This window comes from Calypte anna, chromosome 7 (assembly GCF_003957555.1).
Source record: "Calypte anna isolate BGI_N300 chromosome 7, bCalAnn1_v1.p, whole genome shotgun sequence".
NCBI classification, from domain to species: domain Eukaryota; kingdom Metazoa; phylum Chordata; class Aves; order Apodiformes; family Trochilidae; genus Calypte; species Calypte anna.
The window spans coordinates 1,590,858-1,616,917 of record NC_044253.1 but is presented as its reverse complement, the minus strand read 5'-3'; the positions used below and the strand labels follow the sequence as shown (position 1 = coordinate 1,616,917).

Below are 26,060 nucleotides of genomic sequence, written 5' to 3'. Positions count from 1 at the left end.
TTCTTCTTTTTTTTTTCTTTAGCTTGTTCTAGTGTGTGGGATTGCTGATCCCCCACCAGAGCTATTTGTATTGCTATGCATATTTCTTGTGAAAGAAAACTTCATATGATAGAGTTGTGCAATAGCAAAGACTGTGGAAACCAAACCAACAGAGTAGAGAATTTTTTTTTCTTTTTCTTTTTTTTTTTTTCAACTCCAAAGTGTTCTTACTGCTGCAGTCTCTTACTGGTTGGTAGGTAAGAGATGGATCTGCCAGCTCTGCTGTTTCCTTCCCTGGCACTGACAGAGAGGGGCTCTTTTTTTCGCCCTGTTTTATACTGAGAGAAGCTCTGCTTAGTTCCTGAGAGCAGCCAGACACAGCTGGGGGCCCTGCTGCTGCTCCCCTGGCTGACATCTATTTTTGCATGTATTTTTATAAGGATGACACTGAGCAGCTGATACTGAGATGTGCCCTCAGGGGCAAAATAAGACTTTGCAAAAACTTCTCTGGCTTCTTTTTTTTTTTTCCCCATGTTCTTTGGTTGTAGCAGTTCTTCTCCAGAGAAGACTTTTCTTTTTCCTTGGGGATATGATTGGATGTGGCAAGAGCTCTTTGTATATTGTGTACAGACTTAAGGATGGCAAATGTTGGTTAATAATTTATGAATATTTTCTTTTTGACTTTCAATCACATGGAATGCATTGCTGCTTCTTGGAGACCTTCAGAGAGTTCTCAGGGTATTCTCTGGTGAAACCTGGTGTGTATATGTTGTACTGTAGCTATCAGGATGGAACTGTATTGGGAGGAGCTGCTGCAGGTGGTTTTAGAACTTAGACACGGGCCAATAAAACAGCACAAAGTTCCCAAGCTCCTCAGGGTGGCTGTGGTTTGGGGTGGTGGTATTTTTGTTTTCTTCCTCTTTTAGATCTCTGTTGAGCCCTCCCTCAGCATTGCTTTGGGTTCAGTGGGTTGAGAGGGACCTTGGAAAGCCACCATTTTGAGTCAGGAGCATCCCTGGGGCTTGCTTTGAGGAAGATTTCTCTCCCAAGCTGGTGTTCATCTCTACCTTGGTTTTCATCTCTAGTTTGTCCTGGACACAACTCTCTGGCTTCTTTCCCTCTCTTAATCCAGTTTTCTGACCAAAGCTGCTGGGTTGTGAGACTGATTCCTGCTCCTCAGAGTGAGTGAAGACATCAAGCATGCTGCAGAAACATCAGCTTTATTTAGTCACTAATTTACAAGTAATAACAAACAGCTTCTGACCCCAGAACAGTTGCATGAAAAACACGAGAGAGCTCAGCAAGCAGAGGGAGAGGCTCTTGGTTTGGGTTTGGTGGTTTGGTTTTTCTTCCCTCCTAGCTACAAACTTGTTTGAGATACTAAGGGTAAATGTTGCTTAAATGGGCAAGAAGAGAATACTTTTCAAACCTTTCAAAATAGCCCAGAAAAAAAAATCCTCTCCTTAAGGGAGAGTGACTAAAGAAATACCTGGTAGTCCTAATCGATGGGTAGAATCTCAGAGCTGCTGAACTGGGTTGCAGTTCCAGCATGGTTCAGCGTTGAGATGGTTGAAAATCTTGAGAAGTCCAGAAAAAAACCCAACTTTTTGGTTTCTTTGATACTGGAAGACGCACAGTTCTCATGTGTGATGTTTCTGCCGGGTGTTCCATGGCCCCTTTTGCTCTGCAGTTACTTCGGGTTTTGCTTTGTTGGGTTTTGGTTTGTTTTTTTCTGATTTTTGCACCACAAGGTGCTCTTTGGGAAGTGTTCCAGAGGCTTTTCCCAGGCAGGCTGTGAGCAGGGGGAGGATGGCCATGCCCTGCAGAGGCTTGGTGGGAGCTGTGGTTACACTGCCTCCACGTAGTTGGCGGGCAGCATGCCGGTCTTGCCGGTTCTCTGGACGGTGCCGTACATCCAGCCCTCATCAATGGCCTGGACGTTGACGATGGTGTCACCATCTTTGAAGGACACCTCATCAGCATCAGCTGCTGTGTAGTCATACATGGCCCGGTAGGTTTTCTGGGAGTTGGAAGAAAAGGGAAGAGGAGAAAATGAAACCAAACCGGGCAGAGTGATCCGTCCTGACCCCCAGAGAGGTTGGTGAGAACCAGCGGGAAGAGCAGGCTGAGGGCAAGGGGGGTGTGGGCTCAGTTCTCTGCCTCCCTTGTAAATTTCCTCATTTCAGATCACAATGGTTTTGTTCTCAATAACTGAAGTACCTCAGTTACCCAAATACCACTGTGCTCTGGGGGTTTAGTGGCACTGAAGCTGAACACAACATATGCAGAGTGTACTTGAGCAGTGTCAGCTCGAGGGAGCTCCTGCTGTGGGTCATCCATCTACTCTGAGACTCCATCTCAGCAGGAGGAAGAAGTGGGAAACATTTGGGGTTTTTTTTTAAGAAGGTGATGGTTCTATCTCACATCAGTGAAGCTGTTCCACCTTCCCCTGTTCTGTGCCCAACCTGTGAGCAGTCAGGGGCTCTACTCAGTCCTAACATCCTGAGGAGCACGGTGGGGCTGTGAGGGTCCTATTCCCACCTGGAGGAAGTTTGGGATTGTGTGTGTGTGAGCAGGAGGGTCAGAGTCACTTACCCCAGCAGTGGATGGCTGGGAAGGCACTGATGACACTGTTGTTTGCTGGGTGGCAACTGATGATGAGCGTTGCTGTGGTAACTCAATGGTTTTAGCATGTTTGTAGCCCACTGCAGAAGGAAAATAAATTTTGTATTGGGTGTTAAAAACAACTGGGAAAAGGATTAGAGTTGCTCTGACTGAAGACCATGGGATAGCTGGGCAGGAGGTGGCTTGAATCTGCCTTTTACCCCCTAAATACAACTTTCTGTCTGTGGGTTATGTCTGTAGAATGATTTGAGTTGGAAGGGAGCTCTGAAAGTCACCCAGTCCAAGCCCTGCAGGCAGCAGGGACACCTCAACCACATCAGGGTGTTCAGAACATCCTCAAACCCCACCTTGAACATCTCCAGGGATGAGGCCTCAACCCCCTCCCTGCACAACCACTGCTCTCAGGGGAAAGAACTTTTTCCTACCCTCCAATCTAGATCTACTCTGACTTAAAGCCATTGCTCCCACAGCAACATTTTGCAGGTGCATTTCTGTGCTTTTCCTTGGCTTAGGGAGCTGCAGACCATAAGCCCATGACCTGTCCTTCCCTGTGTGGTGGAATAAAATGGTGTGTGACTAAGGTGACCAAAAGGAGTGTTTGTTCTCCTCCTACCTGTTGCAGTTGCAGTGAAGAAGCCCCCGTTGCTGTAGTAGGAGAGGTGCTGATCCACCCCATCCGAGGGCTCGGATTTCTCATCCCCACCACTGATGCTCAGGGCGCTGGCAGAGCGGGAATGCTCCCGGCTGCGGCGCTGGGCTTGGACTGCCAGGAGAGAGGAACCCACTGACTGCTGGGCTGGGGGAGATGCACCCACCCCTAACACAGCAGTGTGGGCAGCCAGGGGTGTCTGCACACAGCTGGAGCTGTGTCTGTGTCCACAGACATATTCTGTATAAATAACCCCAACTCTGCCCTGGTTACCAAACCTGGAGGAGCTGTGTGGGCACCAGGTAGCAAACTGACCCAGGGCACATGCATGGTAAGGAGGGTTGGTTACTCTATTTTATAAAAATAATGGGGGGAAAAAAAAGCACATGAATTAACCCCTGTCAGGTATTTGCCAGGGCTTTTTCAAAGCACTTTGTGGCCACCATGCTGAAGTTCTCAGTTGGTTTATCCTTGCTCTCATGCTGCTCATCCCAAGCTCTCACTCACATCCTCTCCCTTTGCATGAATCTCAAACCAGTTTTGCACAGACAGAGAGAGCAGCCCGTGGGACACACCTGAGATCATGTGCAAGCTTCTGGACTGGATGTTGTCTTCTGCTGGGTCGTAGTCAAAGACTGAGCCGGGATTAGTGCGCCACACTCGCAGACCTGGAGGGGAAACAGCATTGCTGGGAGAGGCTGCAGCTCAGGCAGCTCCCAGACAGCTTGAGCAGCAGCACCTCTGAGCTCCACAGGAGTCAAAGCACAGTGGAACTGCACAATTTCATAAATCATTTCTCAAATCCATAGCATAGAATTATTTGGGTCGGAAGGGACCTCTGAAGGTCACCCAGTCCAAGCTCTGCAGGCAGCAGGGACACCTCAACCACATCAGGGTGCTCAGAGCATCCTCAAACCTCCAGGGAATATCCCCAGGGATGAGGCCTCGACCACCTCCCTGGGCATCCTGTGCCATTTAAAACAAATATAAGTTTATCTGCATCAAGTGAGCTAAAGTATTTCTCTAATATACACAGAGCTGAAGTTAAATGTAAGTTAGAAACAAAGCCCAGCATTCCATGACAAAGTTGGGCAGGAAGAGACAGAGTACAGGTGGTTTACAGCTGCTCCAAGAGAGGAATTTCAGAATAAAATCATCATCCCCAGAGTGCTATGTCTGGGCTGCAGTGAGACATCTGATACAGACCAGCCTGCCTCTGGTGTCCCTGTCCCACTCAAGTTGTGAAGAGCTCAGGGTTCTCCTTGCCTGTGAGGTTCTCCTGGTCCTGGTCCACGCGTTTCCGCTCCATCTCCACCACGCGCCGCTGGATGCCCCGGTAGTTGATGTCACTGAAGTCCTGCATGTTCTTTTTCACCCTCTCTGTGATGGGGTCGGTCACCACAGGGGTGAAACTACCTTTGCTTTTCTCAAAATCTTCGTGGTATTTCACCTGCAAGGCCAAATGCAATGTCTGCTCTCTGTGGCTCAGATGGATCATGTTTATTGCTGCTTCCCTCAGGAGCATTACCCGTGAGAATGTGGCTGCTGGCCTGAGCTTTGGCTTGCTCCAGGCCAAGGGGCAGTGGGAAGAGCCAAAGGTGCCTTTCCTGCACTCACTTTTGCCTTCAGCATGTGAGAATTTGGGTAACCCAACACAGGATATGGATCTGGAGCTGCCAAGCCCAGAATGTCTCAGGGGAAGGGCTATAATTTAAATCACTTTCACCACTAAAAATATATCTATGGTTAAAAATATAAATATAAAATGTATAAAATATAAACAATTATAAAATATAAAAGTATAAAATACAAAAATAAATAAAAATAGATCTACAAATGCTCTTACAGTAGAGATATTTTTCTGTGTCTCTCTCACACGCCTCATTTCAGGTGTATCCAGCACGTAGGCAGCTTTGCCTTGGATTTGTTTCCGGAAACTGTCGGAGTAAAGAACCTGCCAGGTGAGAAAGCAGAGTGAGCACCAGGCACACAGCTACTGCTGGGGCAGGAGCCAGCTGGATGGACTGCAGCAACCTAGCAAAGAAAGGGGGGGGAGCAGCAGCAGTGTTGGTGAATAACAGGAGAATGAAAAGCAAAATTCCTTTTTTTTTGTCCATGAGGCACGGGCAGCTCTGGACTGGATCCCAAAAATTCCCTTTTTTAACTTGAAGATGCTACTTTTAGCCTTACAACAGCAGGTAGAGGTGATGCAGTATTAATTGGTATTTAGATACATGTGACACCCAACTGACTCCAGTGGAGCTATTGGGGTGAAACAGGCACCATCCTCACACCTCTGTGTCACTGGGATAGTGCAGCTTTTGCTGGGTATGTGGGGTTTATTTTTTGAGAGGTGAGAGCTGCATCACCCTGGGTTTGCAGACGTGGTGTTACTGGGGTTACTGGGACAGCAACCAAGGGCAGGTTACCAGCCCTGAGGACCCTGGTCCAGTTGCAGGTGTCCCTGCCCATGTGGGAGTGTGGGACTGGATGATCTTTAAGGTCCCTTCAACCCAACCCATCCTGGGGCTCTCTGACCTGCAATGTGTGCAGCATTTACAGGGTGCAAGCAGGATGTCAGGATTTACCTCTGCAGGAGCAGGTTAGCAAAGCAGGGCCTGAAGAAGCCATTTCCAGCTCTGTCAAGTCAGAAATCTGACATAAAATACACTGGCAGTGAGGAAGGAGCATTTTGTACATCACACAGTGTGGGCCCAGGAAAACCAAACTCAACTGGTGTTTAAAAAACCAAAAAACTAAAACCAAAACACAACAAAAATAGCAACTCCCCCCCCCAAAGTGGAGCAGTTAATCACACAAAGAAAAACCTCATTACAGCAGAGAGTAAACCAAACCAAAACCAACCAAAACCACAAAAAAAAAAAAAAAAAAAACAAACCAAGAACAAAAACTCAAAAACAAGTGTTAAAGGCTTTGGTTGTAGCAAAGTGAGTTTTTACTCCCAAAGCAGCTGAGTGGGGTTGGAGTGGGGCTGGGTTTGTGGATCCCTCACCGAGCTGATGTTCTCCTGGTTGCGTTTGGCTCTCTCCATCTCTGGGGTCATTGGTGTTGGGGTTCCTTTTGCCAGATTTTCCTTGTACAAAACCTACAAGGTACAAAACCAAAGGTGTCCACAAAAAAAATCAAACATCAGGCTGGGTTAATCACAGCTCCTGTAAGAGGGGTTATTGTTTAAGCATCACTGCAGAGGGAGAAAAGATCTTGGGAAATAAAGCAGCTACAAAGTTACTTGCTAGAGCAAAAGGGGGAAAAAAATCAAAGGGAAAAAATAGGCAAAAATAAGGAAGGCTAAATTAGAAGTGGAGTTTGGGTTCAGAATGGTTATTTTTAATCAAATGTGGGTGACTGTCTTCCTTCAGTACCGAGCTGATGTGCTCTTGATTGCGTTTGACTCTCTCCATCTCTGGAGTGACCGGGGTCAGGGTTGCCTTCCCTAAACCTTCTTTGTACACAACCTACAGATCACAGAGTAGCTCAGAGTCACAGGTGTACAAATTCAAACCAGTTATGTTACTGGGTTTAGAGTAAACACCATCCAGTATCAGAGCAAAAAACCAAAAAAACAACAACAACAAAAAACGAAGAGGAAAAATAGTATTAAAAAGTTAATTGGCTAAAAAGAAAAAAAGAATCTTTCAAGTGCTGCTTTAAAAAATGTCTTTAAGTTTGAGAGGGGGAAAATTAGAGGGTTAAATAAAACCAGGCAGGCTTAATTTGTTAAAAAAAAAAGGAAGTGCTCTATCAAATCCCCTTGGCTGCTTGCAGACAATACCGAGCTAATCTGTTCTTGATTGCGTCTGACTCTCTCCATCTCTGGAGTGATTGGTGTGGGGGTTGCTCGCCCCAAGTTTTCTTTGTACAACACCTGCAGGATACAGAAGATGGGACCCAGGAGCTTAGAAACCCACCCACCACACACACCACCCCCAAATTAAAATGATGTGAACACTACATCATTGTTTTGTTATCAGAGCTCCCCAAGTCAGGCCCGGTTACGAGATGCAGCACGAAAGCCAAACGTTTACTGCTGTGAGGAAGGGTCAGGACAAGGGACTGGAAGAGAAAAGGTTGTTATTTTTCTGGTTAAGAGAGAAGGGCTCTATCCAGCTCCACAGGCTTGGGGAAGCTGCCTGGGGCCCTAAAAACTAAATGAGAAATGTTTTACCTGCTCTTTTGTCTGCCTTCGAAGCAATCTGTGACCTTTTGGAGGAGTTTTGTTGCCAAATAAAGAGGGGTGGTGGGGCTGGGTGACTGCACCTACACTTCTCCCCAGTCCATGGGGACACCTGAAAGCTCTCCCTGACACCACCTGAACAAGAACAATCCTCTTCTTTTTCTCTAACCCTGTCCCAGGGATCCTGCAGCAGAGGTGGGGTGGTTGGGGTTCTTGTTTGTTTGCTTTCCACTAAAGTCAAATAACCCTGAGAAGCTGATGAAAGCCTCAACACTAAGCCTAGAGAGAGAAAGAAACAGAAATATCTCTCCCAGAGGATGCTAAGCTCTTAATATTGTCTGGATAGAGCCCACAGCTATGCAAACTGATAGTAAAAAAGGCCTAAGTCTCTGGATCAGACTGTTAACACTGATGTAATTGTATTTTAGAAGTGATTAATTAGCAGAAACAAATGGTCTCTTTTTTTAAAAAATCAAAATTAAGTAGTTAGAATGTTACTTTATTAAAATATAAACACAAAGGAAAAAAAAAATAATCTATTTTTAAGGTACCGAGCTAATGATCTCTTGATTGCGTTTGACTCTCTCCATCTCTGGAGTGATTGGTGTTGGGGTCACTTTCCCCACATTTTCTTTGTACAAAACCTACAGGATATTCAAGTGTCATTAAAAAGGCACTACCAAAACACACACACACAAAAAAAAAAAAAGACCAAAAAACCAAGAGCAAAACCAAAACAACACCAAAAACCAACCAACCAACAAGAAAAGAACCCAACAAAAAAAGCGAAACAAAAAAGCCACAAAAAACCCAAAACCAAAAAAAAAAACCACCCCAAACCAAGAACCAAGGAAGCTTTGGAATCGTTATGCTTAGAGAGGGTTAGATCTGGGGCACAAAAAGTGCAGAAAAAGTCTCCATAAAAAAGAAAAAAAGAAGAAAAAAGCACAAAAAATAACCAAAAGTCAAGCCTAGAAGCAGTACAACCCTGCTGCAGAGGGTGTTAAGTGGGGGAGATTATGATATTATGGTTGGATTGCAGGCAGAGGGGGCAGGGGGTTCATTTGCTGAGGTTAGGAAGCAGGGGATGCTGAGCTGCTCAGGATCCTTAGGAACTGGTTTCCTGGTCCAGATACCGAGCTAATGATCTCCTGGTTGCGTTTGACTCTTTCCATCTCAGGAGTGACAGGGGTTGGGGTTGCTTTCCCTATGTTCTCTTTGTACAACACCTATGGGACAGAAGAAAGCAGCCAAAGAAATGATGAATAGAAATGATGAATAAAAACGATGAATAAAAAGCTCTCAGCAGACAAACTTAAAGCCTAAGGCATTTTTTTTTTCTTGTATTTGTTTTCTCAGGGCTTGGGTGTGGGATGTAAAGTTTAAAGAAGGTATTTAGCAACATTCTGCCAGAGAAGCAAGGGTTGGCATCCTGTTTCTTTAGCTACAGGATTACTGGTAATAAAAAGTGTAAGTACTGCAAAAATGAGACCCCAAAACCACCCCAGTGAGCAGGTGAGCGTGTTATAAATATGGAAATTATAATGTATTTTTTTAAAAAAAAAAATGTCAGCATTGCAGAGGAAACGAGTGGAGTTTGTTAAGTGTTTTTTAGGATTAGAAGGAGGTAATTAAACCACTCAATAAAAACTGTAAAGGAAGTTAAAGTCACCAGAGGGACACAAGGGTCAGAAGTCATCACTCGTGTGAGCTGCTTTAAAGCTGGGCTCTACAGGAAAGGCTTTGGAGCAAGTGCTCCAATGTCTATTTATTAGAACTGTTAAGATATTCTTTGAAATAGCATTAAAAGGAACTTTTTTTCTTAGCAAAGTACCGAGCTACAGATTTCTTGATTGCGTTTGACCCTCTCCATCTCTGGAGTGACAGGGGTGGGGGTCCCGGTCCCCACGTTCTCCTTGTACAACACCTGCATGGCAACAAGAAGCATCAGCCTGCTCCAGAATCCCCTAAAAGCTCCCCCTGGGAGCAATGAGGGATGGATTGCACCCGGGATGGGGTTGGAGGTGGTGTCTGGTTTGTTCTTGGCAGGTGTGACAAATCCAGCACAGAAATCTCACAAGTTAAATAAGATTTCTTGGTGATGGGGAAGGGGGGGGAGGTTTTAGGCTCCCACTGCAGCTTGTTAGAAAGTCAGAGCCCCCCCCTCTTCTGTGGTAAGAGTTAAAACAGGGAAGTGAGAGGATTTCACACAAAAAAACCCACAAGTAGAAAAGGACAAGGAAGTTGGAACAGTGAGCAAAACTGTTAAAAATATTTAGGATAAAGGAAATAAGTATGTGTTTGAAGAAGTGGTGGGTCAGTGACATTGGAAAATGTAGTATAGTGGAGAAGAAAGGATGGATTTATAAGTAGATTACATGGAGGTAAGGAGGAGAGTTGTTCTGTTTTAATAAAGGTTAAAAAAGTGGAGGAGAAGTGGAGTTAAAGGGAAAACTTCTTTTCCTCCACCAGATACCGAGCTAATGTGTTCTTGATTGCGTCTGACTCGCTCAAGCTCAGGAGTCACAGGTATTGGGGTTCCTGTCCCCAGGTCCTCTTTGTACATCACCTGCAGGGTAACAGGGCTTTGTTAAAAGAAGGAAAAAAAAAGGAACAGACCAACAAGAGTAAGAGGCAGATGGCTGTGAGACCAGACTGAGGGGGTTTCAAAGTGGCTCCGAGCTAAAGCGTGGAATAAAAAAGGAATCTTCAAATGCTCCTGACAAGTGTGAAGTTAAACACTAAGACTCTGCAACTGAGATCTTCTGGCAGAAAACTGGATTCATTCTCTATTTGCTTCTCAGGAGCTTTGGGGAAAACTGTCTGTGCAACAGGAGATGGCTCAAGGCTTCCTAAAGGCAGGGACTACAACACAAAAGGGACAGAGGAATCAAGATCTGGGCTGTCTCAGGTCCCCAATTCCATCAATGGGTTCCTCTGGTCTGGGTCAGAACATCCTGACGCTGAATTCACTGCCATGTGGTTGGGTCAGGTACCAAACAGTTGAGTTCTTTTACAAAAAGGGAGTAAAATCAGGGAAAAACCCCACACCACACAAAAGATAAGTCAGGAGTGTTGTGAAGAAGAAGAGGAAAATGGTACACGTATATTACAAAGCCAATCAGTCTCAAGAGAAAGGTGAAAGTAGAGGTTATTAATGTGGTGAAAAGAAAGAAAAATGTGGTGAAAAAGAGAAAAAAAAGAAAGAAAAGAAAGTAAAAAAAGAAAAAGCAAAAGAAAAAAAAAGAAAAAAAAAAGAAGAAAGAAGAAAAAAGCAAGAGAAGAAAAAAAAAGAAAAAGAAAAAAAAAGGAAAAAAAAAAGAAAAAAGAAAGAGCAAGAGTGATATAAGTAATAATTACAGAGGAAAAAGTCTCAAAGACCAAGCTATTGATTTTGTGTACATTGATTACAGGGGAATAAGAATAATTTGTGTGTGTGTGTGTTAAAAGAATTTAAAAATAGATGAAAAGGGAATTTTTGGCCAGAATGCCAGCACACCTTCCTGATGAGCCTGAGTGCTTCTCAAGGGGGACACGTGAACATGGTGACTATTTAGGAGATTAACATTTCCTATAAATTCTGATGAAGTTCATCACTGCCTCTTCCCCAGCAGAACTAAACTTCTTCCTGATACAGGAGTCACAGGAGGATCAGGTTCTGCCTTCCTGGGGATTTTTCTGTCTGCACACACCTTGACCAACTCACCCATTCCCTGAAAGGCTGAAAATGGGACCTGAGAAATGACAACTCCTGCTGCTCTCCACTCTCCAGTGACACTTTTCTCCCCAGATGAACATCCTAATTTTTTTACCCTGCAAACCTGTGCTACCAACATACACACTGGAGCAGTTGGACATTTGGGTCACTGTCACATTTGGGTCACATTTGTCTCTGTGCAACAATATTAAAGAATTCCTAAAGGAAGAAGGTATCAAATAAAACAGAAAAGGAACAAAAGAATCATTTCTGTCTCATTTCCCCATTCCAGGAACACAGCAGCAGGTTACCCTGGCATGGATCCCAGGGCATAGCCATGGATTTGCATTAGGCAATAAATTGTTTAGGTTTTTATGCAGTAAAACCAGGTAAAAAAAACCAACCAGGGATTGAAGTGATTAACAAAAGGAAAAGAAGAGGAAAAATACATTCAGAGTCAAAAGCAAGATGGGAAGAGGGAATCTGTTAGTGAGATGGTGTGTTCAAACAAAGTGGCAATCGTGGAGGAAAAAGCAAAAGTCAAAACATGGGGAAGAGGATGTTCTTTTTGTGTAAATTGATTACAGGGAAATACAAGGGTGTTTTTTGGTGTTAAAGGTATTTTAAAAGAGATTAAAAGGGAACTTGCTGCTTTGCAAATAGAGAAAAATACCGAGCTAAGGTTTTCCTGGTTGCGTTTGACTCTTTCAATCTCAGGAGTGAGAGGGGTTGGGGTTCCTGTCCCCACGTCCTCTTTGTACAACACCTACGTGGTAACATGGGAGTTTAAAAGAAAGTTAAGAACAAAAAAAACCCTTTACTTTTGATGGAGGTAAAACAAAGCATGTTTATGCCCACCAAGTATAGCAGAAAATACACAAATTAGGAAGTATAAACCAATGAGCAGTCATGATAAACCCAGAGGAAGTCTTCTGAGGGGTAGAGGAAGAAATACTACAGCTTCAACAGAAGAAGCAAGCATTAGAGCAATGGAATTAAGCTAATTAAAAAGCATATTTTAATTAAAAAAAAAAAGCAAAATGCCTTAAGCCTCACAAAGGTTTAAGAATTACAGCACATGAAGGTTCAAGTGTTATAATAAAACCTCTTTCTAAAAAAGTACATAAAACATGACTAACAGTGACTCAAATTCTTGAAAGCAGAATGGGGATGTTTCTATGCTAATAAGTTAATTAGAGGAAGTAGGAAATCTGCAAGTGTTAAAGAGTTATTGGGAACTTTTGTTTCTTAAGGCACCAGAAAAATACCGAGCTAAAGTTTTCTTGGTTGCGTTTGACCCTCTCCATCTCAGGAGTGACAGGCACTGGGGTTCCCACCCCCAGCCCCTCTTTGTACAACACCTGCATGGCAACAGGGAGGTGTGGAGAAAAAAAAAAAAAAAAATAATAAAAATAATAATAATTAAAAAAAAAAAAAAAAAAAAAAAAAAAAAAAAAGGAAGGGAATTAAAGAAAGAAAAAGGAAGGGAATTAAAGAAATGAGGAGGACAGGGAAGAGAGAGAGAGAGAAAAAACAAGTAGTGAATGAAGTGAAACTTCCAAGGATGAAAACCAGAGTTTTGTCAGCTTTGTTCAAAGGCTTGCAAAAAAAAAAAAATTAAAAAAAAATCAATGGAAATAATCAGACAATATTACTCTGAGGTTTGTTGTCAGCACACCTGGGGCACAGAACTTCCACCAGCAAGAACTGCAAGAGGGTTTTGAGAAACAAAAACCTCTGTGCATTGATGTGGTTTTGTCCCAAGGAGTTTCCTTACTCAAACAGAAGGTCTTGAGTGAGCAGCTTTGCCCTGGGGAGTTGTAGATGGTTCAGCAGCATCAGGGAGCTGGGATGGGCTCAGGGATAATTAAATGCAGCAAAACATTGGGTTTGTCTGGACTGTCCTGTTAATCTCAAGTCAGGACCAAATTTCACATTGGACAGATCTGAATTGAGTTAGGATGAGATAAAATTAGCCCTAAGCTGCTCTAATTAAAATAGAAATATGGAACAAAATGATTAATGGTCATTTGGCTGTGCTAGGAGTGGAACCAACCTGCACAGAAATGCAGAACTACAGCAATTTTTTCTCATCTAGGCAATTTTTGTCATTTGTTTTTCCACCTTGCAGGGATATGGGAAGATCCTGGAGGACCTAACAAAGTGTCCAACAGAGCAGAAAGAGAAAAGGAGGGAGCACAGGCAGGTGAATTGGGTCCCTGTGCTTTGGGAAGGGTTAAGAGCTCCTTTTTGTGAGCAGTCAGGTGAGTCTGGAGGTGGTTAGAAGGATGGATTGTGTCACTGAGGAGGAGACTGACATCCCTCAGCCTCCTGCCACTGCACTGGGAAGGAAAACAAGGCACTGCCTCACTGCTTTCTGTAAATGAGGCTAAAATCTCACAGCAGGAACAATGGCATGGCAATGAAGTTAGAGCAAAAAATTCAACCTTAAGGCTCCTGATGGGTTTTTAGTGATGTGATTAGGGAAGGGTTGTTCAAAGTTTGACAAGAATTGGAAGAAAAATTAAATGTGGAGGAGTTAGAGGGATTTGGGTTTGGGTTTGGAATGGCAGCTTTGGTTTTCAGTGAGCAATACCGAGCTAATGATCTCCTGGGTGTGTTTGACTCTCTCCATCTCCGGAGTCACTGGGGTGGGGGTGACAGTCCCTAAGCTCTCTTTGTATAGCACCTGTGAGGGACAAGAAAGTTTCCACAGAAAAAAAAAAAAAAAAGCACCAAAAAAAGCACTCAAGACAGGCAAAACCATTAATCTGACATTCTGTGGGTTACCTTGAGCATTAGGATCACTTTGTAAAGGATTTCACACTTGTTCTAGAGGGAATTATTAAGGAAGGGGCTGAGGGTTGATTATTCTGTCAGCCTGAAACTGCAGGTACTAGAAGACAAGGGGTTTAAAGGGTTAAGATAAAACATGGAAAGAAATACCATGTTAATGTCACAGCTTGCTTCTAGTTTCAGTTCTTAGGAAAAAAAAAACCACCAACAAACAAAACACGTAGAGTTGTAACACACCCGAAAAAAGTTAAAGCACAAAAAAAGGTGGAATATAAATGAGTTAAAAACCTTGACAAGGAGAAGGGAGCAAGAGGAGGTTCTAAACCGTTGAAGAAAACCAGATTATGTGTTAGGATGTTATGCAGTAAAGAGCTGTTACAGGGTTTGTTCTTGCTTTAAATACCGAGCTAATGTGTTCTTGATTGCGTTTGACTCTCTCTATTTCTGGAGTGACAGGGGTTGGGATACCTGTCCCCACGTCCTCTTTGTACAACACCTGCAGAACACAAGCACCCAAGCAAGGTGAGAAGATCATGTTCCTTCCACAACCACTGCAGTCCATCTGGATAGATACATTTTAATGGAAGCTGGGATTGATTTTATTTGCAGGATGTGTTTTACTCGGTGTGTGTCCTTCCAGGTACAGTCAGCAGCTCCAAGGACTTCATGTCCATGGTGAGCTGCTTGGAAACACTGAAGTCAACAGAATATTTCACTGTAGGAGGACTCAAGTTGAAATATTCTGCTGACCTGGCATGAAACTCAGCTATCTTCTGGTTTTCTGAGTTTAGGAAATCTAACAGTATTATATTTCAGGCAATCAACATTTCTGGAGGGTTTTTGTATGGTGTTAACTAACAGCTGAGGCTTTTATAGACAGATTTAATGCAAAAATAGCTGTTGGATCTATTTCATTTTGATTTCTATGACTATATTTGGGTCATCTCTATTTGATTTTGATTTAGGTGTCTAGGAAGATAAACGTTTGAGTTTTAGCTCTCATAGTATCAGTTTTAACTTAATCTCAAATAGTTTGGTTTATTTAAAGTGGCATTTTTCATGAAAGGAGCTGCCTGGGTTGGTTTAAAACCTAACTATGTGGAAATACATTACAGATTCATTCACAGTTCTTCTTGCCACCAGTAAAATGCTTGCAACAATATAAGCTGACAAAAAAAAATTAAATCACTACTTGACTTGAAACAGTGAAAAAATACAAAAGGAAAACAACCACAGCAAGGGAAAACAAAAAGGGTGAGGAAAAAAAGAATTATTAAAAAAAAAAAACAACTCAATTGTGCAAAAGTGAGCTGTAAAGCCCATTAGGATTAGAAAGAGGTGAAAAGGGAGGCAGTCCTGGTAAAATCAGGCATGGAAATCTGTAAGGCATTCACTCTGTGGGTGTCAGTGCTCCCCAAGCATTGTACAGCAACCACCCGAGGTACCAACCATCACCAGGCCACGTCCTGCTCAGTCCTGGGTGCTCAGATCAGAGCAAAGCAGGAAAGCAGCAGTGGCTCAGAATCAGGACCTTGTGGTCATTAAATCTGCTCTAGGTATGGGAGAGCCAGGGGCTGGTTCAGCTTGTGATCATCACTGGCTTTTTGTGACTATAAAAAAAAAGCTCCAATTATTTTTTCTCCCACCAAGTTCTGTACAGCTGATTTATTTTTTCCCCTGACTAATTACAGGATGGCCTCGGGGTATTTTTTGGTTTTGAGTTCTGCCTTTAGGAAAGGTCACAGAACATAGAGAGGGGAGTGGCTGCTGGTAATGATTCCTGCAAAATGCAGAGAGTGAAACTTCCTGCTGCTGCATATAAGGATTTAAGAGTCCTTTCTGTTTTCTTTCTTTCCTGGAAAAAAACCCCCACAAACACTGCAGCCCCAGCTCTGCAGGAGGTAAATAGAAAATATCAACCATTACCGAGCTGATGTGCTTCTGGGTCTCCTTGACACGTTTCACTTCTGGGAGATCAGGAATTGGAGTTCCTTTGCCAATACTCTCCTTGTACTTAATCTACAAAGGCACAGACATTAGGAAAAAAAAAATAAATTATGATTTCCATGAAAGCACAGCTGGATGTATAACGAGTCCCATGAATAAAGAAACCTTTACACTGCACTCATTCAAATCTCAGGTAGTAAATGCATTCAAACAGAAGGAAATCACAAAGGAGCCTTCTGTTAGAGTTATCTAACAGATAACATAATAGTTCTGTAATAGATAACTCCAGTAGTTATCTCACAGATAAATCTGCTGCACTTCTACAAAGCACCAAAGGGTGAAAAAGCAGAGTCTTGCTTGAGCCTGAACTTTCCAATTAAAACTTAATATCTGGATATCCAGCATTTCCCAGGAGATCAACTGCAACAAGAACAACCCCTCCTGATCTGTAACAACTGAGCCACCCCCAGGTTTCCTACACTGAATTTTACAAAATTGCACTATTAAAATTTCTAAAGAGTCTCTGAAAACTTTACCCCCATGGCATGGAAACAAGCACCTAGGTTCATGTGTGGTTATGTGAAGAGCATTACCCTGCAGAGGCTGAACATCTAAAAGATCTTCTTGGCTTCAACACCAGCAGAGAGCTGCTGGCAAAGTGTTCCCCATTTTCAGAGGGAATATTGGGGGTAAGTGCAGCTGCTGAGATGTTGCTGTGAATGCTGCACGAGAAGGTTTTGGTCACACCAAGTGTGGTTACCTGGGAACCTGGCACCATTTGGCCTTTCTACTCATGAAAGAAGAGTTTTGGATTTGTAAAAATCCATCATGTTCAGCAGAGGTGGGGTCAGCACCCAGCATCTGGACAAGGATGGTGATATCCCCATTTCAACTTCAGCACAACAGCAACAAAAGAGAATAACATTTCACAAGAACATATTTAACATACTATGCAGGAAGCACACAGCTGAAATGTTAGTAACTTTTATAACTAAAATGTCAGCATTAGAAAATAAAACTCCAAAGAACACAACACAAAAATGCTTGCAAGAGGAAAAAAACATTTACAAATTTCAAAAGAAAAGTAAGAGATAAAATTATTCCAAGTTTAGAGTGTTATACTGTTTAATAGAATATAAAAGCTCTACAAGCCATGCTGCAGTGAAGCTTTGGGCACTGGTTGCTCTGGCATTCTCACAGACAAGCTGACAAAGCACGGGGTGGGGAAGTGAAGAATGAAGAAGAGGGAGCCACTCTTCTCAGCAGTCCTCAAGGACAGGACAAGAGGTAATGGGCACAGATTGAAAAACTAAAAAATTCCATCAGAAAAAATTCAAACACAGGAGAACACTTTTTTTTACTGTGAGGGTGGTCAGACACTGGAGCAGGTTGCCCAGAGAGGTTGTGGTGTCTTTGTCCTTTGAGACATCCAAACCTTGGAGGATGTGGCCCTAGGCTGGTCCTGCCTGAGCAAGGGAGTTGGAGCAGATGATCTCAAGAGGACCCCTCCAACCTAGATGTGATTCCCTGCTAAAAAACTGTGTTTGGGATGAGATTAAAATGATGGGAAGAGCTTTTCTGCTTTAGAAATGGATTGTAAGTAACAAATAGAATGTTAATCATTCCAAATATTACTGTTAAACAGGAGCAGGCAAAAACTTTTAGAAAGGAACCCTTAGCTGATGGATTCTTGCCAAACCACTGTTGGCAAGATCAAGAGAAACGAGAGAGGGGGGAAATAGATTATTTCAAGTTGAATTAGCACTGGTAGATGATTAAAAAATCAATTCTTCTGTACCGAGCTGATTGCATCCTGAGTTCGTTTAACTCTCTGCATCTCTGGTGTCTTTTCAATAGTAGTTCCAGTTCCAATATCTTCTTTATATAGAATCTTAACATTTAGAATGGAGACAACAAGGTTAAGCATACAAAACACAGTAATACTCTAGAGAGTACATAGAGGCTCATGACAGTGACTTGTACACCACAGAGGCAGCTCAGAGGATCACCTCCAGCCACTGCCCATCTGCACCCTGTCCTGCTGCCCAAGTGCCATTTGTGCAAAAAAGGAGCTGATCATTTGTATTTATAGCTCTAAGTAGAATATCAAAAGGTTCATAGGCTCATTTCAGAACTGAAGACTTGTATTTATGTTTGAATTCATTCCCCTTGTTCCAGTTTGTTTCACTGTTTTGCACAAATGTCTCACACTCAGTTGCTCATCATGCTGGTGGCAAATTGGTACAAGGGAAGACATCAAGTGTGAAACAAACCAGGCAGACAGGTCACTGCTCACTGGAAGAAGACAGCTGCAACACAACGAGGATGCACTGCTCACATGGTAACCAGGCAAAAGGAAGCTGGGTACCAGTTACACCAGTTTAAATGCACAGTATCACAGCTCTGAGGAAGTGAAAGGGTGGAATGAGGGCAACCCACAAAAAGTAACTAAAAAGGGGCACAAAAAACCCCCCAGTTAATCTACTGAGAATAAAATCTGTTTTGTTTGAAAAAGTTCTCGTACATATTCAAGCAGATCAAGAACCTGTAAGAGCCAAAAATAAGTTATCTTGTTAAACTTATTAAGCTGTAATTTCTAGAATGAGAAGAGAAAACAGCAAATAACTATACCGAGCTGAAATTCTTCTGGTTTTCCCTCACACGAAGCATTTCTGGTGTGTCTTGTACAACTGTAACTTTTCCTTTACTGTTCTGTAGGTCTGACTGGTACTGAAGCTGTTGAAAAAATTAAAGTAAAATGTCAAATGCTGACCTTATGTCTCAAAAATATAGTCACAAGGATTCCTTGGATTAAAGGAATGCCATAGTCAGTGCCATGGTCTAGCAACCGCAGCGGTGGTTCAAGGGTTGGACTTGATGATCTCTGAGGTCCCTTCCAACCCAGCCAATTCTATGATTCTATGATTCTATGACAACCCAAAATATATATATTTACCAGTACATCCTATTAGGAGGTCATTTAACACCACCATTAATTAGTGAGGTAAAGATGTACCACAGTGACAAGTGCTCTCACTTAAAGTAGCACTAGGAGATCCTTAACTAGAATCACTGAAAAACCTTGAAAGGTGCCAAATTATATCTAAAATAATTCAGTTTCAGCAATGAGAGTTAAAGATGTCCAGTGGGATTGGTAAGTGGGTCCTGGCAGGCAGTCCCACTGACAGCAGCAGAAAGGGTCTGTACAAGTCCAGTCCTCGTGTAAAGGAATTGTCAAAGTCCTGCAGCAGAAAGGATTTATTTTGTTTTTTTCAAGAAAATGCCAGCAGCATTTTGGCTCCTCATGAAATGGAGAAGTGGGTCAGGGCATCCAGAGCAAACCCTCTGACTGGAGAAGTCTGAGAGCATAAATGCAGCCTGGCTGGGATCAGAGTGTTCTATCAGGAGTTTTTAAATGAAAAAGAGGGGAAGGTTTGTTAGTAACTGAGAGTAGCAGTATTTGTTATTTTAATACATACTGTGCTGAAGTTCTTTTGGTTCTCCCGGACTCTCTGCATTTCTGGTGTGTCTGCAACAGGTACATAGTATGCCATGCTCTTTTCTGCATCTTCCTTGTACTTTTTCTGGTAGAAAATACAAAAATATTTTCCATTAACACAAAAGAAGGAATTTAAAAAATGGCCTTGCTTATTGGTGCATAATGCCAGTCTTCATGGGAAGGTGATACATGTCTGATATTAATTCAGATTATGCCTCTACTTAGTTTAAACATGATGTTATTAAGGAGTAGGATGATTAAACTCAATCTACATAGATCCAAATTAGCTTTGGATCTGCAAAACCAACAGAAATTCCAGTTTCATTTTACATGGTAGTAAAATAAAACAATTTCAATACTGAAATAGTATTGCAGAGTAAGAGATGCTACATCAGAGTTTTAGAGAAATTAGTTTTACTGGTCTATCTCCTCAAACTTGTGAGAAATGGTTATCTTGGTGCTCCCAATTAGTGTCCACTGCAGGCTGCCACATGGCCAGTAATTAAATTGCTTCACTCAAGGTACCTGGCTCGAAAGGTTCTTGACCTGCTGGGCATGAATAATCTCAGGAGTATCAACAACACTGGTGTAGTTGGCTTTCTCCATTTCTGCCAATTGTTTGTATTTGATCTGTTGGGGGAAGCTCACCTTTAGGTGCCTTAATCAGATCCGGACAAGCTTTGTTTATTATATGTTTTAACCAGAAAAAAACCCTGTTAATCAATTTTTCCTTTAAAGAAGATATCAGATGTGATATGGGAGACATTGAGACAGACCTGGCTGGCAATGTCAGTGGCATTCTTTGCTCTCACAAAATCTGGTGTCTCCAAAGCCAGTTCTGTCAGACCTTTTCCTTTGATTTCTAATTCCAGGGCTTTTTTGTACTCTTTCTGCAGAGGAAGACAGAAAACAGATAATTTGCCCACCTTAATGCAATACCTTTAGCAACTTCAGATAGTTTCCATGACCACAGCACAAAACAGGAATAATGTTGATATAGAAACTCAAAATTAAGCACACAAATTATGTCATGAGAGTGACATAATTTTTGACTTTATGACTTTATGACTTAAACCTTGGGAAGAAACAGCCCTACTCCAGCAGTAAATGGGGCACACTGCTCTTCCTTCTCACCCCAGCAATCTCAGAGTGGAACAGAGATTTCAGTGTGTCTGTAATAGTCTGGTAATAAAATACAGGCTCTGTGAATAGCTCTGAAACTCTGCACTACTAAGTAGAAAATAGAGAAGGCTTGGAGCAACCTGGGTTAGTGGGAGGTGTCCCTCCCCATGGCAGGGGGGTGGGAATAAATTGTCTTTAAGGATAAAAATTTGAATTATCTTAAGGATAAATTATCCTTGCAACCCAAGCAGCCTGGGATTCTGGGATTCTATGAAACTCTATGAAATGCTTCTCTTCAGAGTACTTTGTGAAGAAGGAAAATCACAAGTAACACTTAAATTGCTTTTTTCAGCTCTCAGCTTGATGATGTTCAGGCTCTTAAAGTTTCTTTGTTTCTTGTTTCCTGGTTCCCCATCCTTGGTGTTGCTCTTTTTCTAAGATCCCTCCTTTGCAAATCTGACCCCTCTGGTTCCTGCTCCTCCTCTTGCTGCATCACAAAGCTGCTCCAGTCTGTCCCTTGCCTGCCCTGACTATTGATCACAGAACCTGCTTCCCACCCCTACTCCTGACCTGCACAGCCAGAAAAGAGCTCATTTATAAAGAGTTTTATCCTTAGCCACACACAGGTGACACAGTCACACATCTTTTTTTTGGTCTCTATTCAGGAGTTTCTGAGCAATGTCAGAGTTCACCCTGAGCTACACAGGCACAAGCATTTCTCAGTTGGAGGCTCTTACATCCATTCAGTTGTTTTCCTGGTAGCTTTTGACATACCTCGTTCAGGATTTGAGTTGCATTCTTTGCTCTGAGCATTTCTGGAGTCTCCTCTAAAGCTGTTAGTCCTTTCCCTTTGACACCTTCCTCCAGATCCCTCTTGTATTCTTTCTGCAGAGGAAAGAAAAGAGAAGATGCAAAGCCAGACTAAAGAGAGTTCTGCAACTGGAAGAAAAGAAAAAAAAGTTCCAAAAGCAAAAAAAGGATTGTTTAAAGCAATAATAATAATAAAAATTTATATAGGACTATATAAGAACTACTGCAACAGAATACAGCAGTTATTTATTCATGATAAATTGCAAAGGCACACACACAAACACCCTCCTGTGGAGCAGTTAGGCTGATGAATGTCAGAAAGGGACACACTAAATATGAATGCAGGTAATGAACAATGGGATTTGTCCATGACAGATTAGATCACAACACAAAATTTATGTGAACTTGCTTAGAGTGAATGATCAGGAAAAAGCAAGCAGTGAGGATGAAATGCTGCTGGGATCACTTAGTGGAATTATTTAACTTGGCAGAGGAACTAAGCACAGAAGGATTGCTACCTCGCTTGCTATTTTGGTTGCATATTTGACATGTAGTAAGGATGGGGTGATCTCCAAGCCAGCAAGGTTTCTGCCCTTCATGGACTCTTCAAAGTCCTTCTTATATTCTTTCTAATAAACAAAAAGAAAGAAAGCAGAATAGCAAACAGTTATTATATTCTTTTCAGTTATGTGAAGAACAATTGAGAGGATGGAGCAGTGGTTTGGTGTTGATGTGACAATGCCAACCTGCTGCAGCCAATGTCACAGGCACCTAGAGCAATAAATCCTGTTCCCATTAAGCTCATGAAACAGCTCATTAATTCCAATGGAAATATGACTTGACCCTGCATTTTCTTTTCCTTTTTCTACTCATTTGTATATGCAGAGAAAGCATTCAAACATAATGACTAATGGCTTTGTCCAACTGCTTCTCAGAATGCAAAAGTCTCCATCTGTGACAGAACAAGATTACTCTTCAAACCAAGAGAAAAGAACTGCCTGAGAAAATGGAATGAGAGGTTAGTGGGGAACACCTTGGCAGCAGAGACAGCCAGGAGATAGATGGGCTTCTCAGAAAAAAAGTTCTGAGCTGAAAAGAACAAGCAGGGTCCTTTCTGGGGCCAAGGATAACTGACACACATACTACACCTGTGTTGCAAAACTTTAAGTGAATATTACATTTCTTTTAAAGATTGGAAGCCTGTGTTAAGCTTCATTATATGAGAGCTTCTTGATGAAAAATTACAGATAATGTGTGCTTCATCCTGATACAAGAAAGCTTCATGAATTTTAAATGTAACATTTCATAACCAATATGATATGGCTATAATTTTTCAGTCTCACAGCATGTGTGAGGTCCGAGTAGAATTGCCTGTTTAAATCACTGTGAAAGTTTAACTATAAAAAAAAAAAATACTAAAGGTTTTCAGTCTGTCAGGATTGATTTTAACTGTACCTCACTCTGCATGAGCTGAGATTCCTTTGCAGTAAGGTATGTTGGAGTTTCGAAGTCCAGCATAGGTTTTCCTTTTTCCTTCTCATATTTTTCTCTGTATTTCACCTGAGAAGAAAAGAAAAAAGTTACTCTCCCAAATAATCCAAGAACCAATTCATCAGCTAGGATGTGCCTACTTTGACCAAGAGATCTGTGGTACAGACAAATGTCTGACCCTGTTTGCTTCCTGACATCCATATTCTTGACCATATAATGTAAAATCAAAGGTCAGTTTTATAGCAAACTGTGCATAGCCTAAAATTCTACTGTTTGGTTTTTTGTTTCTTTTTTTTCTCCCAAGTTCAGTCTGTTCCATATCCATGAATCACTGGAGTGTTTGTGGCAGGGCTTGGGAAGATGCAGTTCAGTGACTTCCTAACAAATGCTGTGAGTGTCCGGGAAGGAAACTGTCTGTAAGATGATAAAACTCTTGCTTCAATCTATAGTATACAGCCTTTAGGACACTGATTTTCAGACTGCTGCATGAGGTCATGCTCTGACTTTGGCTGAGCCAGATCCTGATTTCAAACCACAAACTGATGAACAATAATTTCCTTATGGTCCCTTGCTCTGTATTGTCCTTTTTGCTCTCCTATGCCAGGCAGCAGAACAATAGCTCTGGCCCTTTGTGTTCTAGCAGTAATTTTTCTCTTGCTTCACTGTTAATAAATAACTGGAATAGAATCTGGAATAAAGATAATTAGAGACCAGATTACACTGTGTGTTTTCCCTGGGATGATTAATAATTTGTTATATTTCAAAGAAAAAAAATGTTAGAGGCATTTAATAGCAGCAGTAGGGATTGTTATGGCTAAAAAGCAATTTGGGATGCCACAGAAGAATGGCAGAGCTCTCCTTTGCATCATCTGATGCTGGAATGGAGAAAGCAATTTACAATATACTGCCAGCAACAACCCTACTGCTTTCAGCTTCCTCTTTCTGTGAGTGTCAGGTCCTTTTTTCTCTAGATGAAATCCCCCTGAGAAATGTGTTATCCTATGTGAAGAGATCCACAAACAACATACATAAGCAACTTTAAGATGTACTCTGGAAGGAAGACATCATAGAGATGTTTTATATGTGTTGTAAACATAGAAATTTCCCACTGACTCATTTCCTCAGGTGTGCAGTGGTTGTGAAGCAGGAAGACACAGAGATTGTTATGTACTGGAGGGTTTGCTCAGATGGTGCAGTGATGGGATGGTACTCAGTGAGTGGGGTTAATGGGAAACACACAACCAACTTACGTGGCTCTGTAGTTCTGATGCCTCCCTTAGATGAACCTGCTCAAGATTATCTGGCACCACATGGTAGTGACCCTTACTCTTCTCATATTGCTTCTTGTACTGGTACTGAAGGGAAGGTGTCAAAAATCATCTCAATAAAAAAAAAAATCCCTCAGCAAATTTACTTCTTAGGTCCAATCAAAGCAACACTTCAATGGAACATCAAAGAGAAATTAGAAATAGAAAAAGCAAAATAAAATCAAGAAGTTTCAGTATCAGATATCGCTTCTAAAGACGTGGGTGAGCTGTTATCTTTTGACCATCGTGATTGCAACAAAGATAATTTCAAAACCAGGATTAAAAAAAAGAAAAAAGAAAAAAGGAAACCCGGTGGACACATGAAAAGGCTGCACCATTTAAAGTAAACAAAGAGTAACAATAATAAAGAAAAAAAGTAAAAAAGAAAGAAGAAAAGGGCATTCGTTAGTGTAATGCAATCAGTTAAAAGGTAATCAAGACTCAATCCACAAAAAATTATTAGAAGATTTAAAGTATTAGCAGTTCTACAGCTAATAAAGATTTCACTTCTCAAAATGTGGTGAAGTCGCTCGTTAACTGGGGAATAATCATTAGAAAGTAGAGGAAGAGATCACTACCAGGTGATGTCCCGTGACCAGAGGCAGAGGTCATTGTTACAGGAACAGATCCATTTGGAAGGGATCAAGAGGAATGGAAGAATCAAATGGATCTGGGATTAGTTAAGGAGCTTACAGCACTGGCGAGCTGGCTGGTGCTCAGGACGTGGTTCATGATCAGGGACTCAGACATGTCTGTCACAGGCTTGTGCAGCTTCTTTAAGTCTGCCTTGTATTTCACCTGCACATAAAAAAGGACAAACCCCATCAGGAGACAGGTAATAGGAGCAGTGATGGTTGGGGGGGATTTATAACACAAAGGAGGTCTTTGTTAGGGGAATCTGAAACTTTGCAATCAAAAGCATGAGCAAACGCACCTCGCTGGCCATGTTGTGAGCATCTTTCATGGTCTTGTAGATTTTAGCTTCCTTCAAATCATACTTTGGCTTTTTACCCAACTCCTTGGAGAAATTCTCCTTGTATTTCACCTAAATTAAAAAACAACAAGGTGTTAGAGCTGTTGTTTGAGTCCTCACTTGTTTGGCTGCAGGAGGCAGAGAGTCCCTACTTCAATGCTGATGGCAAGTAGAACCACCAAGATGTAGGAAGCCATCCATTGAAATAAAGGCCATTTTAAAGATAACCTGACATGGAAAGAAAATCTACATCTGTATTTATAGAATACCACTTGCAATTTTTCATTCAGTGCACAGGTTCCATCTCCTCATTGTAAGAACAACAGGCAGAGTAAAGAGAAGAATATTGACAAAATACAGCTAAATTCTGAACCTTGGAAATGAAGAATTTTTCACATGCTGGGGTAGATAAAAGATACTCTCTTTCACAAAGAGACAAAATTTGACTCAAGTATAAAGAGTATTTAAAAGAACTTTGCATGTAGCTGTACAACATAGGATCAAGACCAGACAGACCATCATGCCAAAGAGTTCACTTCTTGAAGCTCAGAAGAGATGTTACTGGAAGATGTAACACCAACATGAAAACAAACAAGCCAGACAAGCAGATGAAATCAAACTGGAGAAAGACAAGTGGACAAACAAACTGGATATAATGCTTTCTAAAGGAAAAGTTTACAAGAAGAAAGGCCTAAGAGAAAAGAGATTAAAGCTTAAGCCATTTTTTGTTTTTGCTCCATTACTACCTCTACAATAGTTAATTTTCTCTCAGAGCTACAACAATCTAATCAAAGGATGTTTAAAAGACTAAAAGAACTGGCTTGCACTGGAGCAAGAGTATGGAAAAAAAGGACCTCCTTATCAATTTACAAGAATAAATGGATTTTCTTCTTTTTCTTCTGTTGTTCAGTTTAAGAATCCTTGGTGCTACTGAAGAGATTCTTGGTTTTCCTGACAAACACAGTGACTG

The 26,060-nt window shown here is 41.8% G+C and overlaps 1 protein-coding gene across 1 annotated transcript in view; it reads right to left on the bottom strand.

Moving 5' to 3' along the window:
- Window positions 1-1,178: 1,178 nt before the first annotated feature.
- Window positions 1,179-26,060, bottom strand: part of NEB (nebulin) — a 103,120-nt gene continuing 78,238 nt past the window's right edge. Inside the window, exons 117-142 of the mRNA XM_030453844.1 lie at window positions 25,052-25,162; window positions 24,811-24,915; window positions 24,061-24,165; window positions 22,775-22,879; window positions 21,838-21,948; window positions 21,284-21,394; window positions 20,164-20,277; window positions 19,913-20,017; window positions 19,368-19,472; window positions 18,520-18,624; window positions 17,687-17,779; window positions 15,868-15,960; window positions 14,345-14,437; window positions 9,925-10,017; window positions 9,283-9,375; window positions 8,585-8,677; window positions 8,000-8,092; window positions 7,047-7,139; window positions 6,637-6,729; window positions 6,267-6,359; window positions 5,100-5,207; window positions 4,520-4,703; window positions 3,829-3,921; window positions 3,218-3,367; window positions 2,575-2,684; window positions 1,179-1,999 (exon numbers count right to left, since the gene is read on the bottom strand). Coding sequence (XP_030309704.1) covers window positions 1,826-1,999; window positions 2,575-2,684; window positions 3,218-3,367; window positions 3,829-3,921; window positions 4,520-4,703; window positions 5,100-5,207; window positions 6,267-6,359; window positions 6,637-6,729; window positions 7,047-7,139; window positions 8,000-8,092; window positions 8,585-8,677; window positions 9,283-9,375; window positions 9,925-10,017; window positions 14,345-14,437; window positions 15,868-15,960; window positions 17,687-17,779; window positions 18,520-18,624; window positions 19,368-19,472; window positions 19,913-20,017; window positions 20,164-20,277; window positions 21,284-21,394; window positions 21,838-21,948; window positions 22,775-22,879; window positions 24,061-24,165; window positions 24,811-24,915; window positions 25,052-25,162 — 2,826 coding nt within the window. The 3' untranslated portion in view covers window positions 1,179-1,825. The remainder of the gene's footprint in view (window positions 2,000-2,574; window positions 2,685-3,217; window positions 3,368-3,828; window positions 3,922-4,519; window positions 4,704-5,099; window positions 5,208-6,266; window positions 6,360-6,636; window positions 6,730-7,046; window positions 7,140-7,999; window positions 8,093-8,584; window positions 8,678-9,282; window positions 9,376-9,924; window positions 10,018-14,344; window positions 14,438-15,867; window positions 15,961-17,686; window positions 17,780-18,519; window positions 18,625-19,367; window positions 19,473-19,912; window positions 20,018-20,163; window positions 20,278-21,283; window positions 21,395-21,837; window positions 21,949-22,774; window positions 22,880-24,060; window positions 24,166-24,810; window positions 24,916-25,051; window positions 25,163-26,060) is intronic.